Below are 27,096 nucleotides of genomic sequence, written 5' to 3' on the forward strand. Positions count from 1 at the left end.
CATGCGGAAATTAAAGCTTTTGGAATACGAAAGAGATTAACCTGAGTGACTAAGGTCAAATATAATGGCTTTCATTAAGGAAGAAAGTAGACATGATTATACCTCATATGTTCGTCAAAGTGTCCTGCTAAATCTAAGCAGAACAGAGCTGATAGAGTTCTGCCCTCGTTATGCTGGAATAAAGGATAGTCAAGAGGCAGATTTCAATTCATTTTATTTACATTTATTCTACATGTAGATTTCCAATTGTTACTTAAGACTTGAATAAATATGAACTCAGTCAAGATGTTGTACATGTTATGTTTTTGATGTAGACTGTGAGCCAAAGATTAATATAGATTTTAATACCTCCTGTTTATCAGATTGGAACACATCTCTGGTGGAAAAACATCAATGAATATTCAAACATGTGAGATTATAAAGGATTACATGTCATTATGTCTCTCATTTAGACTCTGCTATTGGTTAGTCACCATCTGTGGCTAATATCTTATTCCACCTTGTTTATGTGTCGTTACTGCCACTTCAGGAAGATTACACATGTATTGTATAATTGAAGGCAGAAGTTTAATCTTAAACACTTGTTCTGTGTGAAAATAATAGATTAAAAAAAACATGTCATTTTTTTTAAACAAGGTTTTAGCGAGGAAACGCACCAGACTGACAAACGGCTGAAAGAAGCATGTGGCCACAGTGTGTTAGTTAACATATGCCATCATTGTGTGGCCTATATAGGCATTTCTCACCACTCACATATAAACATAGATTTTCTATGATTTCTCTTTAGCGGTTGTCAGAATGGGGAACTCCGTTGAAAGCCGAAGAACGTGGGTGTCCAATTGAGACCTGTAATCTTCCAGAGCTGCGGCATGTATTCCATAACCCAACTCTGCCTGGAGTCTTTCTGTGCATCCTTCCTCCATTCAGACGCTGTCAAAAAGCCTCCCTCGAAAAAAGAACATGTCCTTACCGTGTATCTGTCACCAGATGGAAGGAATCACAAGGGGTGTATGTAAAATCAAGAGTAATAGAGAATGTGAAAACAACCTCACCATATCCTATAAAACAGGTGACACTTTACAGAGTCAAATATGAATTGAAATGATCTAAGGGTGCTGACATACAATAGATATACATTGGGACTAGAGGTCAGGATATCAGACATTCCCTTCGCTGTGATTGGATGTAAACCCGCCCAAGTTATCGAAAATCAAACAACATGAGACAAACCGTACATTTCTCATTTTTTGATTTATTGTTGGCATAATGGTGTGTGTGAGAGTCTGTGTATGTGAGTGTGTGTATGTGTATGTGTGTATGTGTGTGCATGTGTATGTGAGTGTGTGTATGTGCACATATTTGATTTTGCACTGCAAGTGCACAACACCTTTCATTATATGGCCACTTTTTGTTTTGTTCTTTTTAATTGACCCTTTTTTTTTGGTTACAATAACACAGAATTACCATGGAATTCAATCTAAATTATTACCGCCTTTAATTTTATTTATAGACATGAGTTTCAACTTTCAATATCCCCAAAAAATTATAATAATGAAATGAAACCGGATGAAAACGATCACGTGGCAGACAAGGTTGTTGTGTTTTCATGGTAAAGAACAGCCCCAACCTGTTAGATCGTCCCTTCTACAGCACCTTAAGCAGCTTATGGACCTCTGTCTACACAGAATAGTTAACCCACCAAATGGATAGCACACCTTCAGAAAAAGTATATATTGATAGATTTATATATAGATTTATATGCATTTTGAAGCTTTTCAAAAGAGTACATTAAACACTTCTCACATGATATAAACTACTAAACAGCTCAGAATTCAAAGGTGAAGCCCATCACTGTTCAGATCCACTATGTGATGGGGAAAAAAGAGAACGGAACTTGAAAATTCATAATCCAGCCCACAATCTTTCCTTATAAAGTTGAAGTACTTTAGATCTGAGGAGAAGACACCTGACCACACAAACTGAATAGAAAAACAGTCAAGTCTAAAACAGTGGTATTGCATTTAAAATGCACAAAGATCTCCTGTACAACTGGCTTCTGCTGTGAGTATAAACATCTAAAGGGCTCAGTGACGTCGACGTTCCTTTTCCAATTGGTTTTTCATATTTTGTCATTTTTTGTTGTTGTTCTTTTTTTATTTTATTTTATTTTATTTGTTAAAGATGTACATTAGTGCTGTAAACAGGCACACATAGATTGGAGAGGGGGGATCCTCGTCCTCCTCCTCTTCCTTCTCCCCCCTCTATTAGTTGTGTTTTCAACTCTGTCTCAGTCCTGCTGAGAGCGGTGGGGTCCACGTGCAGAGCCGTCTGTCTGTCCGTCTCCTGACCCTGTCTCTCTGTCTGTCCCCACCACTTCCAACCCCTCCAGAGTCCAAAAGGTAGTAGTTTCCAAGGCCGGCAGTGTTCCAAGAGAATTCCGGAGGGAATGTTGTCCACAGAGTTCCATGTTACGTAGGGGGAATGTCAGTCAGACGTGGAACAGTTAAGGAGATGGAGTCTGGAACTTGATGCTCTTTTTAGTTTTTGTTGTTTTGACTGATTGTGCAAAGTCATACGGTCTCTGGTATGTCCACGCGAAAGGAGCTAGCAAACCCCTTTCCTCGCTGCAAGAAGAGAACACATGCTGGTTAGGGATCAAGTTTGTCTGAGAGAGAAAAGAAAAACAGACAATGCATCTAGAGGAACCTTCATTTATTTACTCAGTGTTGTAAGACAGTCAAGAAAACAAGGTTAGGAAGGTTAGGAAGCCCTTCATCCGTTCTCTTCTGGAACCATGTATATCCACACTGTGAATCTCTCATTGATAATGCGTGTGAATATGGGTCTGTGTCTCTGAGAATGTTTCTTGCTCAATTTATTTAGGACAGCAACAATGGGCCTTAACTCAAATGGGCCAAGGCCAACATGGAAACAAATGGAGCTCCCCCTCCGCCCACACCCCTTACCCTCAACACCCCCCTCTCCCCCTTCCCCATGACAGCTCAACAATCCCCCAGCTAGCAGCAGCTCTATGTCATCACTGTTTGATTAGGGTAATGACCGACCGCTGTCTCTGGCTACAAGGGGCTCTGTGTCTCCAGATGACTTTATCAGATTAGGGGAAAGGCACAGTCTCTTAGTATCATGAGGATTACACCCCCCCCCACCCACCCTTCCAGACTCCCCTCCGAAATAAGACACAGACTCTTAGTATCATGAGGATACCGCCCCATCCCCCCTCTTCTTCCCCCTTCCAGACCCCCTGCCAGACATCCCCTAAATAAGGAATGTATTGTGGTGATTAGCTCTACGCCCATGTGTAGTCGCTGAGACAGAGAGGAGAAGAATAGGGGTTGAGACTGAGGGTCTATTGTAATTGACGAGAATTAAGGAGAATTTCAAGAGATTCTTGAGAGGTATCGATTTTCGAGAGCCATTAATGTAATGTAAAAGAGCGTATTTCTCACGTCTCGAAAGATACCTCCGGAGGTCACGCACAACACTCGCCCAACAGTTGCCCCCTCTATGCAGGACAATGTCAACAGAATTGTTTCATTGAGCCCAACATTCATATGGTAAAAATATTAATAGCAGAGCAAGGTTTTTGAAACAGTTGAAATGTATAAACATTGTCCTTATATTTGAGACTTGTTTTATAGATATTTATTCCTGTAATGGCAGTAGCCTATTACATTCTAAGGAAATGGAGTCTGGAACTTGAGGCTCCCAAGTGGTGCAGCGGTCTAAGGCACTGCATCTCAGTGCTCGAGGCATCACTACAGACCCTGGTTCGATTTGAGGCTGTATCACAACTGGCCGTGATTGGGAGTCCCATAGGGCGGTGCACAATTGGCCCAGCGTCATCCGGGTTAGGGTTTGGCTGGGGTAGGCCGTCATTGTAAATAATTATTTGTTCTTAACTGACTTGCCTAGTTAAATAAAGTTTAAATAAAATTAAAATAAATACATTCTGAGAATGTCGCTGTATCTTTAAGAAAGGGAGTTTTCCCCTTGGTTGCTCTGAGCCATCATCCAGGCAAGAAGAATGCAGAAAGAAACGGATCAACTCACTCAACATTTTGGGTTTACCTCCTATAATGACTTCCACGATATTGATCAAATGAAGCCTGGTTTGTTCTGATGTAACTTTTAATATGCTGAAACTGTACTTGTGTGTGTGTGTATATATATATGAGAGAGGTAAACATTCATGTTTGATATGTTAGCTAATATTACTAGCGAACATAGCTAGCTAGCTGTGTTATTGTCTTGCAAGCTACATTTAGCTCATGCGTGTACCAACGAGCAAATAGTTGCATTATTCAATTAAGTGATACGGTTCGATGGCATTATTCAAGAGTGTAGATAGTATGTTATAGAGGAAAAGATGCTCGCATTGTTGAATAGCTTGCAAGCTTCCTGGCTAGTCAGTAGATACTATGATACTGATCATTACGGTAGATGTGGAGCTGCAGAGCAACAATGTCACATTGCCGGCCAGAACAAAAGGTAAGGCAAGGATGTCGTGTCAATTGAAACGTTTATGTACATATTATGTAACTTGTACATCTCATCACGCTGCCTCTCCTTAAATGTTTGTCAATGAGAATAGCCTCTGAGAGAGGAAGTCGACATCTTTATCTTTATGGAGTCTCTACCTCATCTGTATTCATCAGAGGTAGTGCCCCATGCTGCGGCTGGGAATTACAGAGGTAGGGGAGACTCCAGCAGTTTGAGAATTCTTCTAGCAAGTTCTGATGAGCGGTGAACGAACGTGCAACTCTTAAGGCAGTGCTGACAAAATTATAATTAAGCATTATCACCAAATTGCAGTGATGAGGATGTCTCTCTTTGTGCCCTTTGAAAAGGGAGTTTGGAAACAGAAATCCCCCATGGAAATGTGCCTCCTCCTTCCTCTGCTTTCCCTGATTATCTGAAACGGTTTTGATCCTAGGAGCTAGAGCAATACCGTCAGAAGAAAAGGAGCGAGAGGGTAATCTCTTAGCCTCTATTCTTTTCAGCAGATTAAAAACACTCCTTTTTTCATTCCCTTTCGGAGCGAAGGAAGCATCGTGTATATTAACACACCCATCTCCCTATAATGGGACAAATCATCCATCATTTCAACGTCTCGGCGATGTCAAAACTCTCCTATGGATTCCAACCTCTACTCTAATTGATCATGGCACATTAAATTCAAAAGGCACATAGATGGGGCTGCTGCTGTTGGTGGAAGGAGGGAGTGATATGGAAGACTGTGACGGAGGATTAGATCATCACAGATAGAGAGAGCGATAATGAATATGTGTGAAAGGAAGAGAGAGAGTTAGTTAACGACTGTCAAGAGGGTAAATTAGATGGGTCAGCGCACGTGAAAGAATTTCATGGCACTTCCAGCCAATGGGGGAAGAAATATAATTTGTTTTTTTTTGTATTGTTCAAGTCAATCATCAGATCAGGGTTGGTTGGTTGAGAGAATAGAGTGGGTTAGCTACAGAGCTGCCGTGCAAAGCGGATACTCACTCAAATAGGCAGGTTTGTAAGGCGCTCGCGTGTTAGACAGAAGTGCCTCAAACGCTTTCCTCTCTAACTTGGCTTGGTTGGCGTGGGTGGCATGGTGGTGGCTGAGGTGGAGGTGGTTTTGGTGGTGGTGGCTGAGGGGGGTCTCTTTGCCAAAGGTGGAGAATGACTTATCGCCCGTTTGCTCTTGGCTTTCAAATACCTCAGTGTCGGGCACGGAGTCCATGCCTGGCACGTGCAGGTTGCTGCGGTAGTCTGCTGCCTGGCGCCCGTCGGAGGGCACAAAGGAGGGCATCCAACAGCGGTCGGAGTGTCCCAGTGCCTTGCACTCCTCTGTGCAGTTAGAGAAGAGATCCGTGCCTGGGGAGGGGAACGAGGGAGGAGAGATGGAGAGAGAGAAAAGACAGTTAGAGAAGAGATCCGTGCCTGGGGAGGGGAACGAGGGAGGAGAGATGGAGAGAGAGAAAAGACAGTTCGAGAAGAGATCAGTGCCTGGGGAGGGGAACGAGGGAGGAGAAATGGAGAGAGAGAAAAAACAGTTTGAGAAGAGATCCGTGCCTGGGGAGGGGAACGAGGGAGGAGAGATGGAGAGAGAGAAAAGACAGTTAGAGAAGAGATCAGTGCCTGGGGAGGGGAACGAGGGAGGAGAGATGGAGAGAGAGAAAAGACAGTTACAGAAGAGATCCGTGCCTGGGGAGGGGAACGAGGGAGGAGAGATGGAGAGAGAGAAAAGACAGTTCGAGAAGAGATCCGTGCCTGGGGAGGGGAACGAGGGAGGAGAGATGGAGAGAGAGAAAAGACAGTTCGAGAAGAGATCCGTGCCTGGGGAGGGGAACGAGGGAGGAGAGATGGAGAGAGAGAAAAGACAGTTCGAGAAGAGATCCGTGCCTGGGGAGGGGAACGAGGGAGGAGAGATGGAGAGAGAGAAAAGACAGTTCGAGAAGAGATCCGTGCCTGGGGAGGGGAACGAGGGAGGAGAGATGGAGAGAGAGAAAAGACAGTTAGTGGTCATAAAGGTAATAATCAATTAATCTTGAAACAAGACAAAAAAGGAAGCAGGGGAAACGTGCGCACACACATACACTCACTCACGAACACAAATACACACAAAGCTGCTGCTGTGTGTGTACGTGCGCGTGCACGTATAGACTCAGATCTCTAATTCCTTATTGCAGGGTTCTCTTTTTCACCATACAAGATCAAAGGAAACAGCAGCATACGTGGAGAGATAAACTCTCAGCCTCGCAGAACAGCAAACACTGTACTAGAAAGCCCAGCATGCACAGGGAAAGGTCACGAGGTTATCGTCTTCCTCGTTCTACCTCATCTTTCTACCGATACACTAAGGATAGATTCAAATAAAAACAGCCCTTTGTGAAAACCAACCAAAACTGCTAAAATACATTTGCACGACACCAAGTCAATAATCAAGTTTGCCCACGACACCAGAGTTGTAGGCCTGATAACCAACAACAGCGAGTCAGCCTATAGGGAAGTGGTAAGTGAAAGTCAGTAAAACAAAAGAGTTGATTGTTACAGAGGAGGGAACATGCCCCGCTCCACATCAATGGTAGTAGAGAGAGTCAGTAGTTAAAATTTCCTCACTGTGGACTTGGACCAACAACATCACCACTCTTGTCAAGAGGTGCCGACAGCATCTCTACTTCCTAAGGCAGCAGAATACATTTGGGATGCCAACCCGTGTCCTCTCCAAATACTTCCACTGCACCATCGAGAGCGTCCTGACCGATTGCATCACGTCCTGGTACGGGAATTAGTCTGTCCACGACCGCAATGCCCTCCAGTGGGTGATGAAGACGGCCCAGTGCATCATTGGGACCATGCTCCCACCCATCCAGGATTTACTCAAAATGGTGTCTGAGGAGGGCACGCAGCATCATCAAGGACCCCCACACACCCTGTCGGGCAGATGAAATCGAAGCATGAGGTCTGATACCAACAGGCTAAGAGACCGTTTCTATCTACAAGCCATCAGACTGAGGAACACATGAACTGGACTGACCACCTACCCTGATTCTCCACACCTTATTAACACACATGCCCTCACTCACTCACTCACTCACTCACTCACTCACTCACTCACTCACTCACTCACACACACAGACACACACACACACAGACACACACAGACACACACAGACACACACACACACACACACACATATATATATACATTCATGCTACACACACATCACAACTGCTGCTATCAGACTCCTGTTAGGATTGCTAAATACTGCACAATTTAAACACTTGCCCCCTAATCCTTCTTCCCCAAAACACATGTAAATATTGGACTATAAATTATGCCTGGTGTATTCATGCATTATGTAATGTGTGTGTAGTTTTTATAATATTTTTGCCATTGGGAAATAGAGAAACAGGCTAGAATCATTGAATCATTGCTGTGGCCCTCTGTGGTAGTTTCTCTCTGTGATATCTCAGCAGGTACGACTGGTCATGCAGAGTAAGAGACGTGTTTAAAACCATTAACACCACACTACTACACTCTCTGAGCTTCCTGTGACCAAGGTATTAGATCATTTAAACCACAGGCTCAAAAGTATTGGATTACTTTGGCTGCTCATGTCCTTTCAATCTGTCCATGCAATAACACCAACAAAAAAAGTCAACCCGAGTCCTTCAATGTTCTGTCAAAGAGGAAGTTCATTCTGAGTTCATTCTTCATGATAGTGCAAGTGAATCCATGAATAGCCCATCGTGGAACACAAAATCGAAAATAATCCGTGTCTGATTCAATTCAGATAGATACTAATATTTTTGCCCTAAGTAAAACCAGGCTATTGCCTAACTTAATCTTTAAAAGTCAATTTGGCGTAGTCCATGTTTTAAGTCATATGATGTGCGTGTCTGAGTAAAACCCAAACTGCTCCCCAAGAGTATCCTCAGATAATCCTGTGGTACACAGACTGATTAGGCTCCAGACTGTGGTGTGTGTGTGTGTGTGTGTGTGTGTGTGTGTGTGTGTGTGTGTGTGTGTGTGTGTGTGTGTGTGTGTGTGTGTGCGTGTGTGCGTGCGCGTGCGCGTGCGCGTGCGCGTGCGCGTGTGTGTGTGTGTGTGTGTTTCCACAGGTCAGCATAGGGGGAATTTGCTTTGTTACAAAGAGGATTAATTTGACTCGCTAACAGCTTGGAAAAATGCTGAGCTTCCTAACGAGTGAGTTCCTTATTAAATATTAATGAACATCCACAAATACACCATCACATTGAGTGTCAGCACATACACAACAATGAAAGAAAGTTTGTATTATTGAATAATGTATCTACTAATAGACTCCATAGATCATACATTTACTCCTCATTTCAACAAGTGGTACCTGCACTTCTTTAGATATTCACCAAAGCAATGGGACAGTGACCTCTGACCCTGGATAATGAACATATTTCCATATCCAATAATCACAGGAGGAGGCTTGTGAATATCAATCTGTTTCAGATTTGGCATTTAGAATCTGGAGAAGTGATAAGACACAGACTCACTCCGAGAAAAAATGTCTCTGCTAAAAAGCCAGATCAAGACATCTTGATATTTCTTGACATTTTAGGAAATGAGATATTCACTGAGGCATATTAGGTGTCTCTTCAGAAATAAATAGGGCAGTAAAAAATTGAATAAAATAAAAGAATTGACCTGTCCTCAGTAAAGAATTGACCTGTCCTCAGTAAAGAATTGACCTGTCCTCAGTAAAGAATTGACCTGTCCTCAGTAAAGAATTGACCTGTCCTCAGTAAAGAATTGACCTGTCCTCAGTAAAGAATTGACCTGCCCTCAGTAAAGAAATGACCTGCCCTCAGTAAAGAATTGACATGACCTCAGTAAAGAATTGACCTGCCCTCAGTAAAGAATTGACCTGCCCTCAGTAAAGAATTGACATGACCTCAGTAAAAAATGTACCTGCCCTCAGTAAAGGATTGACCTGCCCTCAGTAAAGAATTGACCGTAAAGAATTGACCTGCCCTCAGTATAGAATTGACCTTAAAGAATTGACCTGCCCTCAGTAAAGAATTGACATGACCTCAGTAAAGAATTGACCTGCCCTCAGTAAAGAATTGACCTGCCCTCAGTAAAGAATTGACATGACCTCAGTAAAGAATTGACCGTAAAGAATTGACCCGCCCTCAGTATAGAATTGACCGTAAAGAATTTACCTGCCCTCAGTAAAGAATTGACCATAAAGAATTGACCTGCCCTCAGTAAAGAATTGACATGACCTCAGTAAAGAATTGACCTGCCCTCAGTAAAGAATTGACCTGCCCTCAGTAAAGAATTGACATGACCTCAGTAAAAAATGTACCTGCCCTCAGTAAAGGATTGACCTGCCCTCAGTAAAGAATTGACCGTAAAGAATTGACCTGCCCTCAGTATAGAATTGACATGACCTCAGTAAAGAATTGACCTGCCCTCAGTAAAGAATTGATCTGCCCTCAGTAAAGAATTGACATGACCTCAGTAAAGAATTGACCGTAAAGAATTGACCCGCCCTCAGTATAGAATTGACCGTAAAGAATTTACCTGCCCTCAGTAAAGAATTGACCATAAAGAATTGACCTGCCCTCAGTAAAGAATTGACCTGCCCTCAGTAAAGAATTGACATGACCTCAGTAAAAAAATTGACATGACCTCAGTAAAAAAATTGACCTGCCCTCAGCAAAGAATTGACCTGCCATCAGTAAAGAATTGACCTGCCATCAGTAAAGAATTGACCGTAAAGAATTGACCTGCCATCAGTAAAGAATTGACCTGCCATCAGTAAAGAATTGACCGTAAAGAATTGAGCTGCCCTCAGTAAAGAATTGACCCGCCCTCAGTAAAGAATTGACCGTAAAGAATTGACCCTCCCTCAGTAAAGAATTGACCTGCCCTCAGTAAAGAATTGACCCGCCCTCAGTAAAGAATTGACAGTAAAGAATTGACCTGCCCTCAGAAAAGAATTGACCCGCCCTCAGTAAAGAATTGACCGTAAAGATTTGACCTGCCCTCAGTAAAGAATTGACCGTAAAGAATTGACCTGCCCTCAGTAAAGAATTGACCGTAAAGAATTGACCCTCCCTCAGTAAAGAATTGACCATAAAGAATTGACCTGCCCTCAGTAAAGAATTGACCCGCCCTCAGTAAAGAATTGACAGTAAAGAATTGACCTGCCCTCAGTAAAGAATTGACCCTCCCTCAGTAAAGAATTGACCGTAAAGAATTGACCTGCCCTCAGTAAAGAATTGACATGACCTCAGTAAAGAATTGACCTGCCCTCAGTAAAGAATTGACCTGCCCTCAGTAAAGAATTGACATGACCTCAGTAAAGAATTGACCTGCCATCAGTAAAGAATTGACCGTAAAGAATTGACCTGCCATCAGTAAAGAATTGACCTGCCATCAGTAAAGAATTGACCGTAAAGAATTGAGCTGCCCTCAGTAAAGAATTGACCCGCCCTCAGTAAAGAATTGACCGTAAAGAATTGACCCTCCCTCAGTAAAGAATTGACCTGCCCTCAGTAAAGAATTGACCCGCCCTCAGTAAAGAATTGACAGTAAAGAATTGACCTGCCCTCAGAAAAGAATTGACCCGCCCTCAGTAAAGAATTGACCGTAAAGATTTGACCTGCCCTCAGTAAAGAATTGACCGTAAAGAATTGACCTGCCCTCAGTAAAGAATTGACCGTAAAGAATTGACCCTCCCTCAGTAAAGAATTGACCATAAAGAATTGACCTGCCCTCAGTAAAGAATTGACCCGCCCTCAGTAAAGAATTGACAGTAAAGAATTGACCTGCCCTCAGTAAAGAATTGACCCTCCCTCAGTAAAGAATTGACCGTAAAGAATTGACCTGCCCTCAGTAAAGAATTGACATGACCTCAGTAAAGAATTGACCTGCCCTCAGTAAAGAATTGACCTGCCCTCAGTAAAGAATTGACATGACCTCAGTAAAGAATTGACCGTAAAGAATTGACCCGCCCTCAGTATAGAATTGACCGTAAAGAATTTACCTGCCCTCAGTAAAGAATTGACCATAAAGAATTGACCTGCCCTCAGTAAAGAATTGACATGACCTCAGTAAAGAATTGACCTGCCCTCAGTAAAGAATTGACCTGCCCTCAGTAAAGAATTGACATGACCTCAGTAAAAAATGTACCTGCCCTCAGTAAAGGATTGACCTGCCCTCAGTAAAGAATTGACCGTAAAGAATTGACCTGCCCTCAGTATAGAATTGACCTTAAAGAATTGACCTGCCCTCAGTAAAGAATTGACATGACCTCAGTAAAGAATTGACCTGCCCTCAGTAAAGAATTGACCTGCCCTCAGTAAAGAATTGACATGACCTCAGTAAAGAATTGACCGTAAAGAATTGACCCGCCCTCAGTATAGAATTGACCGTAAAGAATTTACCTGCCCTCAGTAAAGAATTGACCATAAAGAATTGACCTGCCCTCAGTAAAGAATTGACCTGCCCTCAGTAAAGAATTGACATGACCTCAGTAAAAAAATTGACCTGCCCTCAGCAAAGAATTGACCTGCCATCAGTAAAGAATTGACCTGCCATCAGTAAAGAATTGACCGTAAAGAATTGACCTGCCATCAGTAAAGAATTGACCGTAAAGAATTGAGCTGCCCTCAGTAAAGAATTGACCCGCCCTCAGTAAAGAATTGACCGTAAAGAATTGACCCTCCCTCAGTAAAGAATTGACCGTAAAGAATTGACCTGCCCTCAGTAAAGAATTGACCCGCCCTCAGTAAAGAATTGACAGTAAAGAATTGACCTGCCCTCAGAAAAGAATTGACCCGCCCTCAGTAAAGAATTGACCGTAAAGATTTGACCTGCCCTCAGTAAAGAATTGACCGTAAAGAATTGACCTGCCCTCAGTAAAGAATTGACCGTAAAGAATTGACCCTCCCTCAGTAAAGAATTGACCATAAAGAATTGACCTGCCCTCAGTAAAGAATTGACCCGCCCTCAGTAAAGAATTGACAGTAAAGAATTGACCTGCCCTCAGTAAAGAATTGACCCTCCCTCAGTAAAGAATTGACCGTAAAGAATTGACCTGCCCTCAGTAAAGAATTGACCCACCCTCAGTAAAGAATTGACCGTAAAGAATTGACCTGCCCTCAGTAAAGAATTGACCTACCCTCGGTAAAGAATTGACCCGCCCTCAGTAAAGAATTGACCTGCCCTCAGTAAAGAACTGACCTGACCTCAGTAAAGAATTGACCGTAAAGAATTGACCTGCCCTCAGTAAAGAATTGACCTGCCCTCAGTAAAGAATTGACCTGACCTCGGTAAAGAATTGACCTGACCTCAGTAAAGAATTGACCTGACCTCGGTAAAGAATTGACCTGACCTCGGTAAAGAATTGACCTGACCTCGGTAAAGAATTGACCTGACCTCGGTAAACAATTGACCTGCCCTCGGTAAACAATTGACCTGCTCTCGGTAAAGAATTGACCTGCCCTCAGTAAAGAATTGACCCGCCCTCAGTAAAGAATTGACTGTAAAGAATTGACCCTCCCTCAGTAAAGAATTGACCGTAAAGAATTGACCTGCCCTCAGTAAAGAATTGACCCGCCCTCAGTAAAGAATTGACAGTAAAGAATTGACCTGCCCTCAGAAAAGAATTGACCCCGCCCTCAGTAAAGAATTGACCGTAAAGAATTGACCTGCCCTCAGTAAAGAATTGACCGTAAAGAATTGACCTGCCCTCAGTAAAGAATTGACCGTAAAGAATTGACCCTCCCTCAGTAAAGAATTGACCATAAAGAATTGACCTGCCCTCAGTAAAGAATTGACCCACCCTCAGTAAAGAATTGACCGTAAAGAATTGACCTGCCCTCAGAAAAGAATTGACCTGCCCTCGGTAAAGAATTGACCCGCCCTCAGTAAAGAATTGACCTGCCCTCAGTAAATAATTGACCTGCCCTCAGTAAAGAATTGACCTGCCCTCAGTAAAGAATTGACCTGACCTCGGTAAAGAATTGACCTGACCTCAGTAAAGAATTGACCTGACCTCGGTAAAGAATTGACCTGACCTCGGTAAAGAATTGACCTGACCTCGGTAAAGAATTGACCTGACCTCGGTAAAGGATTGACCTGCCCTCAGTAAAGAATTGACCGTAAAGAATTGACCTGCCCTCAGTATAGAATTGACCTTAAAGAATTGATCTGCCCTCAGTAAAGAATTGACATGACCTCAGTAAAGAATTGACCTGCCCTCAGTAAAGAATTGACCTGCCCTCAGTAAAGAATTGACATGACCTCAGTAAAAAATGTACCTGCCCTCATTAAAGGATTGACCTGCCCTCAGTAAAGAATTGACCGTAAAGAATTGACCCGCCCTCAGTATAGAATTGACCGTAAAGAATTTACCTGCCCTCAGTAAAGAATTGACCATAAAGAATTGACCTGCCCTCAGTAAAGAATTGACCTGCCCTCAGTAAAGAATTGACATGACCTCAGTAAAAAAATTGACCTGCCCTCAGCAAAGAATTGACCTGCCATCAGTAAAGAATTGACCTGCCATCAGTAAAGAATTGACCGTAAAGAATTGACCTGCCATCAGTAAAGAATTGACCTGCCATCAGTAAAGAATTGACCGTAAAGAATTGAGCTGCCCTCAGTAAAGAATTGACCCGCCCTCAGTAAAGAATTGACCGTAAAGAATTGACCCTCCCTCAGTAAAGAATTGACCGTAAAGAATTGACCTGCCCTCAGTAAAGAATTGACCCGCCCTCAGTAAAGAATTGACAGTAAAGAATTGACCTGCCCTCAGAAAAGAATTGACCCGCCCTCAGTAAAGAATTGACCGTAAAGATTTGACCTGCCCTCAGTAAAGAATTGACCGTAAAGAATTGACCTGCCCTCAGTAAAGAATTGACCGTAAAGAATTGACCCTCCCTCAGTAAAGAATTGACCATAAAGAATTGACCTGCCCTCAGTAAAGAATTGACCCGCCCTCAGTAAAGAAATGACAGTAAAGAATTGACCTGCCCTCAGTAAAGAATTGACCCTCCCTCAGTAAAGAATTGACCGTAAAGAATTGACCTGCCCTCAGTAAAGAATTGACCCACCCTCAGTAAAGAATTGACCGTAAAGAATTGACCTGCCCTCAGTAAAGAATTGACCTGCCCTCGGTAAAGAATTGACCCGCCCTCAGTAAAGAATTGACCTGCCCTCAGTAAAGAATTGACCTGACCCTAGTAAAGAATTGACCGTAAAGAATTGACCTGCCCTCAGTAAAGAATTGACCTGCCCTCAGTAAAGAATTGACCTGACCTCGGTAAAGAATTGACCTGACCTCAGTAAAGAATTGACCTGACCTCGGTAAAGAATTGACCTGACCTCGGTAAAGAATTGACCTGACCTCGGTAAAGAATTGACCTGACCTCGGTAAACAATTGACCTGCCCTCGGTAAATAATTGACCTGACCTCGGTAAACAATTGACCTGCCCTCGGTAAATAATTGACCTGCTCTCGGTAAAGAATTGACCTGCCCTCAGTAAAGAATTGACCCGCCCTCAGTAAAGAATTGACCGTAAAGAATTGACCCTCCCTCAGTAAAGAATTGACCGTAAAGAATTGACCTGCCCTCAGTAAAGAATTGACCCGCCCTCAGTAAAGAATTGACAGTAAAGAATTGACCTGCCCTCAGAAAAGAATTGACCCGCCCTCAGTAAAGAATTGACCGTAAAGAATTGACCTGCCCTCAGTAAAGAATTGACCTTAAAGAATTGACCTGCCCTCAGTAAAGAATTGACTGTAAAGAATTGACCCTCCCTCAGTAAAGAATTGACCATAAAGAATTGACCTGCCCTCAGTAAAGAATTGACCCGCCCTCAGTAAAGAATTGACAGTAAAGAATTGACCTGCCCTCAGTAAAGAATTGACCCTCCCTCAGTAAAGAATTGACCGTAAAGAATTGACCTGCCCTCAGTAAAGAATTGACCCACCCTCAGTAAAGAATTGACCGTAAAGAATTGACCTGCCCTCAGTAAAGAATTGACCTGCCCTCGGTAAAGAATTGACCCGCCCTCAGTAAAGAATTGACCTGCCCTCAGTAAAGAATTGACCTGACCTCGGTAAAGAATTGACCGTAAAGAATTGACCTGCCCTCGGTAAAGACTTGACCTGCCCTCGGTAAATAATTGACCTGCCCTCAGTAAAGAATTGACCTGCCCTCAGTAAAGAATTGACTGTAAAGAATTGACCTGCCCTCAGTAAAGAATTGACTGTAAAGAATTGACCTGCCCTCAGTAAAGAATTGACTGTAAAGAATTGACCTGCCCTCGGTAAAGAATTGACCTGCCCTCAGTAAAGAATTGACATGACCTCAGTAAAAAATTGACCTGCCCTCAGTAAAGAATTGACCTGCCCTCAGTAAAGAATTGACCTGCCCTCAGTAAAGATTTGACCGTAAAGAATTGACCTGCCCTCAGTAAAGAATTGACCCGCCCTCAGTAAAGAATTGACCTGCCCTCAGTAAAGAATTGACCCGCCCTCAGTAAAGAATTGACCTGCCCTCAGTAAAGAATTGACCCGCCCTCAGTAAAGAATTGACCTGCCCTCAGTAAAGAATTTACCCGCCCTCAGTAAAGAATTGACCTGCCCTCAGTAAAGATTTGACCGTAAAGAATTGACCTGCCCTCAGTAAAGAATTGACCTGCCCTCAGTAAAGAATTGACCTGCCCTCAGTAAAGAATTGACCCGCCCTCAGTAAAGAATTGACCTGCCCTCAGTAAAGAATTGACCCGCCCTCAGTAAAGAATTGACCTGCCCTCAGTAAAGAATTTACCCGCCCTCAGTAAAGAATTGACCTGACCTCGGTAAAGAATTGACCTGACCTCAGTAAAGAATTGACCTGACCTCGGTAAAGAAGTGTCCTGCCCTCGGTAAAGAATTGACCTGACCTCGGTAAAGAATTGACCTGACCTCGGTAAAGAATTGACCTGACCTCGGTAAACAATTGACCTGCCCTCGGTAAAGAATTGACCTGCTCTCGGTAAAGAATTGACCTGCCCTCGGTAAAGAATTGACCGTAAAGAATTGACCTGCCCTCGGTAAAGAATTGACCTGCCCTCTGTAAAGAATTGACCTGCCCTCGGAAAAGAATTGACGTGCCCTCGGTAAGGAATTGACCTGCTCTCAGTAAAGAATTTACCTGACCTCGGGAAAGAATTGACCTGACCTCGGGAAAGAATTGACCTGCCCTCAGTAAAGAATTGACCTGCCCTCAATAAAGAATAGACCTGCCCTCAGTAAAGAATGGACCTGACCTCGGGAAAGAATTGACGTGCCCTCGGTAAGGAATTGACCTGCTCTCAGTAAAGAATTGACCTGACCTCGGGAAAGAATTGACCTGACCTCGGGAAAGAATTGACCTGCCCTCAGTAAAGAATTGACCTGACCTCAATAAAGAATAGACCTGCCCTCAGTAAAGAATGGACCTGACCTCGGGAAAGAATTGACCTGCCCTCAGTAAAGAATTGACCTGCCCTCAATAAAGAATAGACCTGCCCTCAGTAAAGAATGGACCTGCCCTCAGTAAAACTGAAAGTTTAATAAAAGTTGTGAACCGAAACCAACAATATTTATTGGCCTTAGTAGTTTATTGATTTTAAGGAACAAACATGAGTCTCCAGTATATCAGTCTGACTTCAATATGTACTGAATGCACTGTCAAAAGATCCCCCATATCCAAACAAAGATAAAGAGAGGGAGAGAGGGATGGGAGAGAGGGATGGGAGAGAGGGATGGGAGAGAGGGATGGGAGAGAGGGAGAGAGGGATGGGAGAGAGGGAGAGAGGGATGGGAGAGAGGGATGGGAGAGAGGGATGGGAGAGAGGGATGGGAGAGAGGGATGGGAGAGAGGGATGGGAGAGAGGGATGGGAGAGAGGGAGAGAGAGGGAGAGAGGGATGGGAGAGAGGGATGGGAGAGAGGGATGGGAGAGAGGGATGGGAGAGAGGGATGGGAGAGAGGGAGAGAGGGATGGGAGAGAGGGATGGGAGAGAGGGATGGGAGAGAGGGAGAGAGGGATGGGAGAGAGGGATGGGAGAGAGGGATGGGAGAGAGGGAGAGAGGATGGGAGAGAGGGATGGGAGAGAGGGATGGGAGAGAGGAGAGAGAGGGATGGGAGAGAGGGAGAGAGGGATGGGAGAGAGGGATGGGAGAGAGGGAGAGAGAGGGAGAGAGAGGGAGAGAGAGGGAGAGAGGGATGGGAGAGAGGGATGGGAGAGAGGGAGAGAGAGGGAGAGAGATATTTCCCTCAGATTACACAGATCCACAAAGAATTCGAAAATAAACCCTATTTTGATAAACACCCATTTCCACTGTGTGTAAAACCACAGTGTGCCATCACAGCAGCAATATTTCTGACCTGTTGCCACAAGAAAAGGGCAACCAGTGAAGAACAAACACCATCGTAAATACAACCCATATTTATGTTTATTTATTTTCCCTTTTGCACTATTTGCACATCGTTACAACACTGTATATAGACATAATATGACATTTGAAATGTATTTATTCTTTTGGAACTTTTGTGAGTGTAATGTTTACGTCTATTTCACTTGCATTGGCAATGTAAACATATGTTTTCCATACCAATAAAGCCCTTTGAATTGGGGGGGAAGAGAGAGAGAGAAATTAAAATTGTTCGAACGAGAGAGACTGTGTAAATGCACTGACCCCCTACTTTATTGCGTCCTTAATTTGGTCATTGGTATGCAGAGTTCTGAAAATGGATGACGGTTCAGCAAGAATTTACAAATAGCATATATTACCATGGCGATAAAGTGAACCATGGGCCTAAGAAGGGATCTGGACGGGGAATGGGAGGATGGAGGGGGAAATGGGGAGGTGGAGGGAGTGCTATCTCCAATGCTCCCAAACAGTAGGGTGACAGTTGATCCATAGTAACCATGATAACAGTCTATATAAGACAGGCTATATCATCTCTGATACCATCACAGTAATTCCACTGCTTAAATCCATCTAATATCAACAAACATTTATTCACCTAAATTATCATCATTGTTTTAGTCTCTAATCACAATCATAGTGCTATAATTAAGCAATAAAGCATGAGGGGTGAGGTATTTGGCCAATGTACCACGGCTAAGGACTGTCCTCTGGATTGGCCATATACCACAAACACCCTTATTGCTATTATAAACTGGTTACCAACATAATTGGAACAGTAAAAAGTATGTTTTTGTCATGCCCATGGTATGCGGTCTGATATACCATGTCATTCAGCCAATCAGCATTCAGGGCTTGAACCACCCGGTTTATAATTAAGTTCACCCTCACCTCATTAAACTAAGGAATTGTTCATGAAAATGTTGAATAAAAAGATCAACTGAAACAGAAAAATCCGGAGGTTCTAGCATCTCTGCTTGTCACAAACTCAATTATCACTTTAGCAAATAGCACAGCAGCCAGTTACGTCTAAGTCTCGTGCAAGCAGAAAAACACTAAAGCCCCATAGTATAAACGATCCTAATCAAACCAAGACTTAATGCACAGCAATTAATCTGTTTGAAGACAGTAAATTGTCCGATAATTTCGAAAACAAAGCAACAGTAGCCTATTGCCATACAACATCACTCAAAGTCAAAAGCAAAGACAGCAAGTTCACTAAACACCATGCCAGAGAGTCACCACGTAGCATTAGGAGTCTGGTCAAGCCCTGTATGAAGGAAAGAAGGGTTCAACTAAAAAGAAAGTATAGCTCCTGTAGTGTCTATATAGAAGTAGCTTGTACTACCTGTCATATGGGCCCTATGGCTCAAATTGAATATGTAACGTGATATAAACTACCTTGCTAAATGACTTGCCTTTTGGTTGAACATTAAAGGGGTTCCATCTGACAAGTGCCTTTTATAAATGAGTCCAAGCGTACTAGATACATCATACATTTAAAGTTGGCTACATAAAATAGTATGTTTCCCTTTAAACGTCGGTGTATATCCACAGGCTTAAAATAGTGCCATTATTATTTCCAGACGTGGCTCATTTCGCATGCTGTGGGTTCATCCCCAAGGGCAGACCTTGTTGCTTTCCAAAAAACATGGGCATAGACATACACAGACGGGGCTGGACCAAAGCAATCGCAAGGATGAATGCAGAGATAACTACATTCAAACCTCAGAATCCCAATTTTAAAAAAATAAAACGTATGTGAACCTTTAGGTGGAACAGATAAAACGACGACGTGGACGGAGGAATGCGATCGGGGCGGTGGGGGCTCGGGGCGGGAAGGCAGAGCCCAGTGAATGAATGAATCGTTTGTTTGTTTGCGCCCGCAACCAGTTTGGTCCCGTTCCCACACGGCACCGACCAATGACAAGCCAACCGGTCCTCGTTATAAATTCCGTCACGTACCCATCAAGTGGTCTCTAGCATGGATTTAGCAGCGGGCCCTCCCTCATTAACGACCCTGCATATTTACTAACAACAGGATTAAGTTCAGCAGCGCGTCATTGTCCCTCAGAACATTTCCCATGTTCAAAACAATAAAGAGATTGAGCTACAGCCAGGAGAGAGCGAGTTCACAAACACACGACGACTAGAATATAGGCCTACCAAAAACAGCCCATTCTTACAGTAGCCTAAGCAAGAGACGTTTGTATATCACATGCTGGTAGAAAAACACTCAAGCCTATATTTCATAAATCCTAAGCACATTTCCAATATTTGAGATGGTGAGAATGAGTAGGCTATGACACGACTAGCGCAGTGTGCAGTGAGTCGCTTTCCGTTCAGCACCACAATCGGAACATAACAGCGCAGTGATACTATAGACACGCAGCAGCCACGGGCGCGGGTAACATTCTTAAGGCTATAAATGACTATAGGCCTCGAAACACACCATGATCGATCGGTCAGCACCGTGGACAGATACCACGCCTTACAACACTGTCATCGCCCTCTGTAGGGCTTTTAATTAGAAAATAAGAGATCAAATGCCGTGCAACCAGCCAAGAACGAACAAACTCGACTTACCGGCAGAGTGACCTCGATTGGTGGCGTCATGGTCACTGTCGCCTTGCTCGCTGTCACCATGACCACTGTCTTTAGAGCTTACGAGATCCGCTTCTTGGAAAGCCGAACTGACAGATAAGAGAAGGATAGAGAACATTCTTTAATGTATTGAAGAAAGTGGAAGGCCTATTTTTATTTTCAAACGTACATTAAAATAATAATTATGTTAGAATAAAACATGAATCACTTTTATTTTCACCGTCTTCATCATAATCATCATTCATTCATTATCCTGCACTTCATTATCATCAACATAGACTGAGAGTGCATACACAGGTGGGCAGCAGCAGAGAGAGTGAATTAACCAGTATTATGTATTGAGCCATGTTGGCATGGTTGTGGTTTGTAGTCTCTCCCCTACGGCATTGAATGGCTACTTTAAAAAACACTCTCAATCACGTCTGCTGGCAGGGCACCAGGTGCGCATGCTCGTTACCTGTTCACACGCCGAGGTCTGTCCACCAGGTAACTGAGCTCGGCTCGCTGGTGTTTGGTCTGAAAGAGAAGCACGAGACATTTTGAGTTTGGGGCGCGGTGGCATTTTATTCTCAAACTATTTTCCTGAGATTTAAAATACAAAATAACAACAAGGAATCTGGTACATGACATATTGATAGTTTTGATTTTGACGTTAGATTTGACGTGATTGCTGATGTTCGACAACGAAACGTCTCATATCTATATTTTGAGAAGAGTCGTTTTAAGCCTACTAGCAAATAGCATATATATATACTACAAAAGAGAAAAATTAAGTGGTGCACCTATTCAGGCTTGCTGAACTATAGACGGATCTTTGTTCTTGTGCGACTCAGCACGATCGTGACTGGTGTGCGAAATGTGTGTGTTCTCACAAGGGACACGGTCATTGCGCATGACAACACACACACACAAACACACACACACACACACACACACACACACACACACACACACACACACACACACACACACACACACACACACACACACACACACACACACACACACACACACACACACACACACACACACGCACACACACACACACACACACACACACGCACACACACGCAGACACACACACACACACACACGCAGACACACGCACACACACACACACACACACACACACAACTCCAGCCTTCAAGGCACCCATGCATTATCCTGATGTATTATTATATTACTCCAAATCCATCTTATTTTAAAAGCACGACAAAACCACTTCTGAGCAGAACATAAACATGCAATCATTACTATTCCGATGATAATCTCCCTCGGGACTGCCAACCGCAACATGTCAGCAACTAGTATTCATCATTTTGGGTTGAATTGTCGTTACGTAAATTAATAGCAAGATATGCAGACTTATGTGTTCGGGGAAATAATACATGTATTTGTGAGGGACTCTACTAAAACAATGGGTGATGCAACATATAGAAAGTTAACATTAATGTCAGGGACACTTAAACTAAATGTCCTAATAATGCGGAATGCAGATTATATTTCATATTTTATCCAGATACTAATAGCAGCAGTGAGACTTTTTTTTCTTCAGACAAGCACATGTTGCAGTTATCACACTCTGTATCAAATATACGGAGAGCAAGTACATGCTGGGGGTATTGGAGTTTAAAGGTATGAGGGGACTCTTACCTCGCTTGATAAAATGCTGCCGTTTGATATGATGTCAGGCTGCTGGTCAGTGTACCCTGTCACTATGGCCCCGCACGGGTTGTGTTCCGTGTCTGTGCTCCTAGATGGGCTACACGGCTTTAGGAACATGAGGTCGGTTTTGGCCGACTCCGGAGTCAGACATACCTGGTAGCAATAGTTCTGGTTTTGGTGGTGAGAGCTGAAGCTCCCGGACTCTTCCACTGGCACCTGAGCTGTAACGGCCCCGGTGACGTTGGCGCTCTGCACCAGCATTATATCGGACTTGCTGAGCTTTTTCTTGCGGGCTCGCGCATGCCTGCTGCAGCATGTGGCGCACCCGAGGCAGCAATCACTAGTGAGGCACGTGTAGATGTTGAGCTTTTTGTCCTTCTGGCAGCGCACGGCCAGCACGATCATAGCCAGGAGGAAGATGAAGGAGACTGAGCCCAGGGCGATGATGAGGATGAGGGTGAGGTCCAGCGATGTCTCCTTGGACTTGGCGGTGCCCCTCTCCCGATGGTCCTCCACCACACTGTCCACCAGCACCACGAACACACTGGCGGTGGAGGAGAGGGGTGGCTGGCCGTGGTCCCTCACCTCTATCAACAGGTCATACATCTGGTTTGGGTCCCGCTTGGTGGAGACGCGCCGGGCAGTGCGCAATTCTCCTGTCCTCCAGTCCATGCGGAACATGCCGTTCTCGTTCCCCCGCTGGATGCTGTAGGAGAGCCGTGCGTTCTCTCCGTCGTCTGCATCCATGGCGATGATACGGGTTACCAGGTAGCCAGGCTCGGCGGAGCGGGGCAGAGGCTCTCTAGCAGTGCCATTTTTACCAAGAGGAGCAATAACGGAGGGAGGGTTGTCATTCTGGTCCACGATGATTACTTTGACCGTGGCGTTCGAGAAGAGCTCAGGGCTACCTGCATCTTTCGCCTGAACCATGAAAGTGAAGTCTTTTAACTGCTCGTAATCGAATGATCTGAGTGCGTAAAGGTAGCCCGTCTCTTCGTTGATTGACACATATGTTTTCACAGACATACCCTGAATATCGCACTCCATTATGGAGTAACTAATGAGAGCGTTCTGTCCAACATCTGGGTCCAGAGCGGTCACAGCGTGGATATAAGCACCTGGCACATTGTTTTCAGTCACATACACATCATATATGGGCTGCGTAAACGTTGGCGCATTGTCATTTTCATCCGACACTTGCACTTTGATTGATTTACTGGTGGCAAGGGAAGGGGTCCCTGTATCCCTGGCAACTACAGTCACTGAATAAGAGTCAGCATTCTCTCTATTTAGGGGTCCATCTGTTACAATGGTGAAATAGTTCCTAAAGGAAGGTTTGAGTTTGAACGGGACGTCACCGAGGATTTCAACGTGAATCTTTCCGTTTTCCTCAGCATCTTTGTCAGTCACGCTCAGCAGGGCTATAACGGTGCCCGAGGCTGCCCTTTCACTCACCGACTCGGTCACTGTGCTGAATGTGATATCAGGAGCATTATCATTTACGTCCATTATTTTCACCAGAACTTTACAGTGCGCGGCCACGGCATTGGGCCCGAGATCTTTCGCCTGAACGAATATTTGATATAAACTGCTCTCCTCAAAATCCACCTCACTGCGCACCTCAATGCGTCCAGTGCGCGCGTCTATGGCGAACAGGTCCTTGACGCGGCTGGAGATGTGGTTACTGAATGAATACACTATCTCCCCATTCTGCCCCTCGTCTAAGTCCGTGGCGTTCAGCTGGATAACGAGGGTGCCCGCCGGTGTGTTCTCCTGAAGACTCACTGAGTACACTGGCTGGTCAAACACGGGCACGTTGTCGTTAGAATCCAGCACTTTGACCACCAGCAGAGCAGTGCCTGTCCGTGGCGGCTGGCCCCCGTCCACTGCAGTCAGCACATACCTGTGGGACGCCTGCTGCTCCCTGTCCAGTGACTTCTCTAGCACCAGTTCTGCGAATTTGTTCCCGTCGGTCTGCGTCTGCACATCCAAGTAGAAGTAGTTATTGGTGGTGATGTCGTATGTGCGCAGCGCATTGGAACCCACGTCCGGATCGAATGCGCTCTCTAGGGGAAACCGGGTACCGGGGACTGCGCTCTCCGAGATCTCTACGGTGATGTCTGTTTCGGGGAAGCTGGGCGGATTGTCATTGATATCCACGACCTCTATCTCCACGCGGAACAGCTCGAGTGGGTTCTCCAAAAACACTTCAAGGTGTAAAAGACAGCTGGCACTCTGCTTGCAGATCTGCTCCCGGTCAATTTTCTCGTTGATGAACAGAATCCCGTTCTCCATGTTCACTTCCAGGTACGGCGTCCGCGAGCTGGGCACAACCTGGAAGCGGCGTGAAGCGATTTTGGTCATGTCCAGTCCCAGGTCCTCGGCGATATTCCCTACGAACGTGCCGTGTCCAGCCTCCTCCGGCACAGAGTAGCGTATCTGCGAGACCACTCCATCCGCGATACACAGCAAAAGGAATAGCACAATCATCGCCAAAGAACAAGTGCACTTGGAGAAAATAAATCTTATCCTTTTTTATTTAAAGCGTCAATTCCCATTACCCTTAGTCCAAGGAAAGTCCCCAAAATGTAGAAGGCTTTTGGATATTTCTTTTCCTTTTAGCAGTCCCGTCAAACATGGACCTTCTTGTTTGTGATATTCAATGCAGGCTTGATTACCCCCAAATCCTGTCTTCACTGCCGAGATCAACAAGCTCTCGGCTGCTTCAGATGCGCCTCGTTACGGCAGCAGTGCACATTCCAATGATGCGGAGTGTTCCTTAATAATAATAGTGAGGAGATGACTCTAAAAGCATAGGCCCAAAATCAATATAAAAAATATACAAAAAATCCACGTAATCGATACTTTTTTTACAAGCTTTTTCCAACTATACCAATTCTCAAACAGCCACTGTTATCAGATTTTTTTCTCTCTCTTCTCTCCAGTGATATCTGCTCCGTTTAGCGCACACACTGCAGCGGTCTCCTCTCCCACTATTGAATGCTCTTCACTCAACTATTCGCTTTTTCCGCAGCGCACCTCCCCTACCAGCCAACGGGATCCTCGGACACCCGCTGAGCTCACTCCTGATTGGACGGTTGGGACGTCTGTCTATGCTGGATATCGCTCACTGGGATATGACGCTTCAAGCCCAGTTGCTGGTTCGAGCTGAATACCTGCCTGACGAGGAAGAGACATTTGGAAGAGGGGAGGAAGTTGGGGCTTTATAGATGTTTACGCGCAGCACATTGAAAGGGTAAATTGTTTTCAACAAAAGCACAATACACAATAGCATTGGCTATTAGGAAAACAATAAAGAGTGACACACTATGTATAAATTCCCAGAAATGTATTAGGCAAACTTCCCAACACATTTCAAGGAGCTTATACTTTCCATAGTGTAGCGACTCTATTTGAATAGCTTTCAGTTTACTCTCCGTTAGTCAGCACCTCTAGGCCTAACTTCTTTTGGGTTGGGGGCAATGCTCATGCCGTTTACTAGCCTAATAAGAAAACAGAACGCAATAATTCATTAGATTATTATCATTGATTGATAGTTTATAGCTGTGTATGCTTCCTGCTAGGCGACGTGTGCAGACTGTTTGTGTGAGGATAATGTATTGACATGTGATATATAGGAAACATGCCGGATATGCGTCAATCATTTATATGCTCACATAATAGTTTTAACCACCACAATGTGAATATTCCTCATCCAGCAACTTCTCTCTGTAACTGCTCTCACACTGAATCTGGAGATTTGTGTGGAATCTTTCTGAGCCTCTGTCAAAGCAAGGCGTAAACCACAGACCTTACGCGCCCCCTAGCGGCCAGGAGAGAAACATAAAACCAAATCCACCGGTTCGCCCAGAACGCAACAAACCGGACCTATAAATAGTGTCCTACTCTAATTCACGCTCCCCATTGACACTCTCTATATAAAAAGTCATAGGTTATACAACTCGTGTGATGTTGTTTTTGTTGTTGATGATGTGAATATAACTAGGCTAGATTTTTTTTTTTTATGAAACGAAGATCCCACATCACCGGGAGCTGTCCATGACGTCAGACAGTAACAAAATGCACATTCACAGGAAAGAGACAGAATCGGCTCTGCACAGAATGATTCACACAAAGGTACAATTGATTGTAATTTCATTGGATTCTGACCTTCAACCTTGAATAGCTTTTGGAAAGGTTAACTAGTTAAATAAAGGTTAAATAATCTTTTTTTTTTTTAAGTGTGCCTTCTCAGATGATTACTGTAGGGATTATTCAATCTAATGAAAATATGAATAAGGCCATATAGATGCTATAGTGTGCAGTATGTACCCTAGTCTGGATGAAGTGAATCCCCTCCTCGTGTTGTTGTAATTGTACTCATCAGAATGTACAAATGCTATGTCTGACATCCAGCTTTAGACTGCCCATTGTGGTAAGTAGTACATTGGCGACACATCACGTATTGTGAAGCATAGATAGGCTACTATTCTGGATGTACTTTTACTTCTAATGGAACAAAATGGATTCATCCCTATACTCTTACACAACAGCCTTTTCCTAGCACTGATCAGAGGGGACTTGATAGATTGCTTGCAGAGTCTGTTCCTCATATAAATGCCTCACAAATGTGTCCTGTGAAAACTATTCCTAACCTGGACCTCAGAGGTCTGTGTTTAAATAGGAAAGGAAACAAGAGAAGGATGGTTTTATAATTTTTTTTTACTGGGAAACAGCCAATGAGTTTTTCAGTGTCTCTCTCCAATGGTTTAAGGTTAGGAATGAGACAGGGTAAGCGGATCCTATATCTGTGCATGTGGGCTGATTCCACCTAGAGCCAAGTGTTCAGTGGGCATGGACTGATG

At 44.0% G+C, this 27,096-nt stretch overlaps 1 protein-coding gene across 4 annotated transcripts; it reads right to left on the reverse strand.

The window, feature by feature from the left end:
• Positions 1–1,324: 1,324 nt before the first annotated feature.
• On the reverse strand, positions 1,325–25,248 carry LOC109865075 (protocadherin-10). Of its 4 annotated transcripts, none has more exons than XM_020453200.2 (5): positions 22,220–25,248; positions 21,024–21,082; positions 20,549–20,655; positions 5,524–5,880; positions 1,325–2,624 (listed from the first exon to the last, which is right to left on the reverse strand). In XM_020453200.2, the coding sequence occupies exons 1-5, from the start codon at positions 24,719–24,721 to the stop codon at positions 2,605–2,607; spliced, it is 3,045 nt and encodes a 1,014-aa protein (XP_020308789.1). In that variant the 5' UTR covers positions 24,722–25,248; the 3' UTR covers positions 1,325–2,604. The 4 variants fall into 4 exon arrangements, with proteins under 4 accessions (XP_020308789.1, XP_020308790.1, XP_020308791.1 ...); XM_020453201.2 differs by having other exon boundaries at positions 5,723–5,880; positions 22,220–25,244; XM_020453202.2 differs by having other exon boundaries at positions 22,385–25,233.
• Positions 25,249–27,096: the final 1,848 nt, after the last annotated feature.

The sequence above is a fragment of the Oncorhynchus kisutch genome, linkage group LG19, assembly GCF_002021735.2.
Source record: "Oncorhynchus kisutch isolate 150728-3 linkage group LG19, Okis_V2, whole genome shotgun sequence".
NCBI classification, from domain to species: domain Eukaryota; kingdom Metazoa; phylum Chordata; class Actinopteri; order Salmoniformes; family Salmonidae; genus Oncorhynchus; species Oncorhynchus kisutch.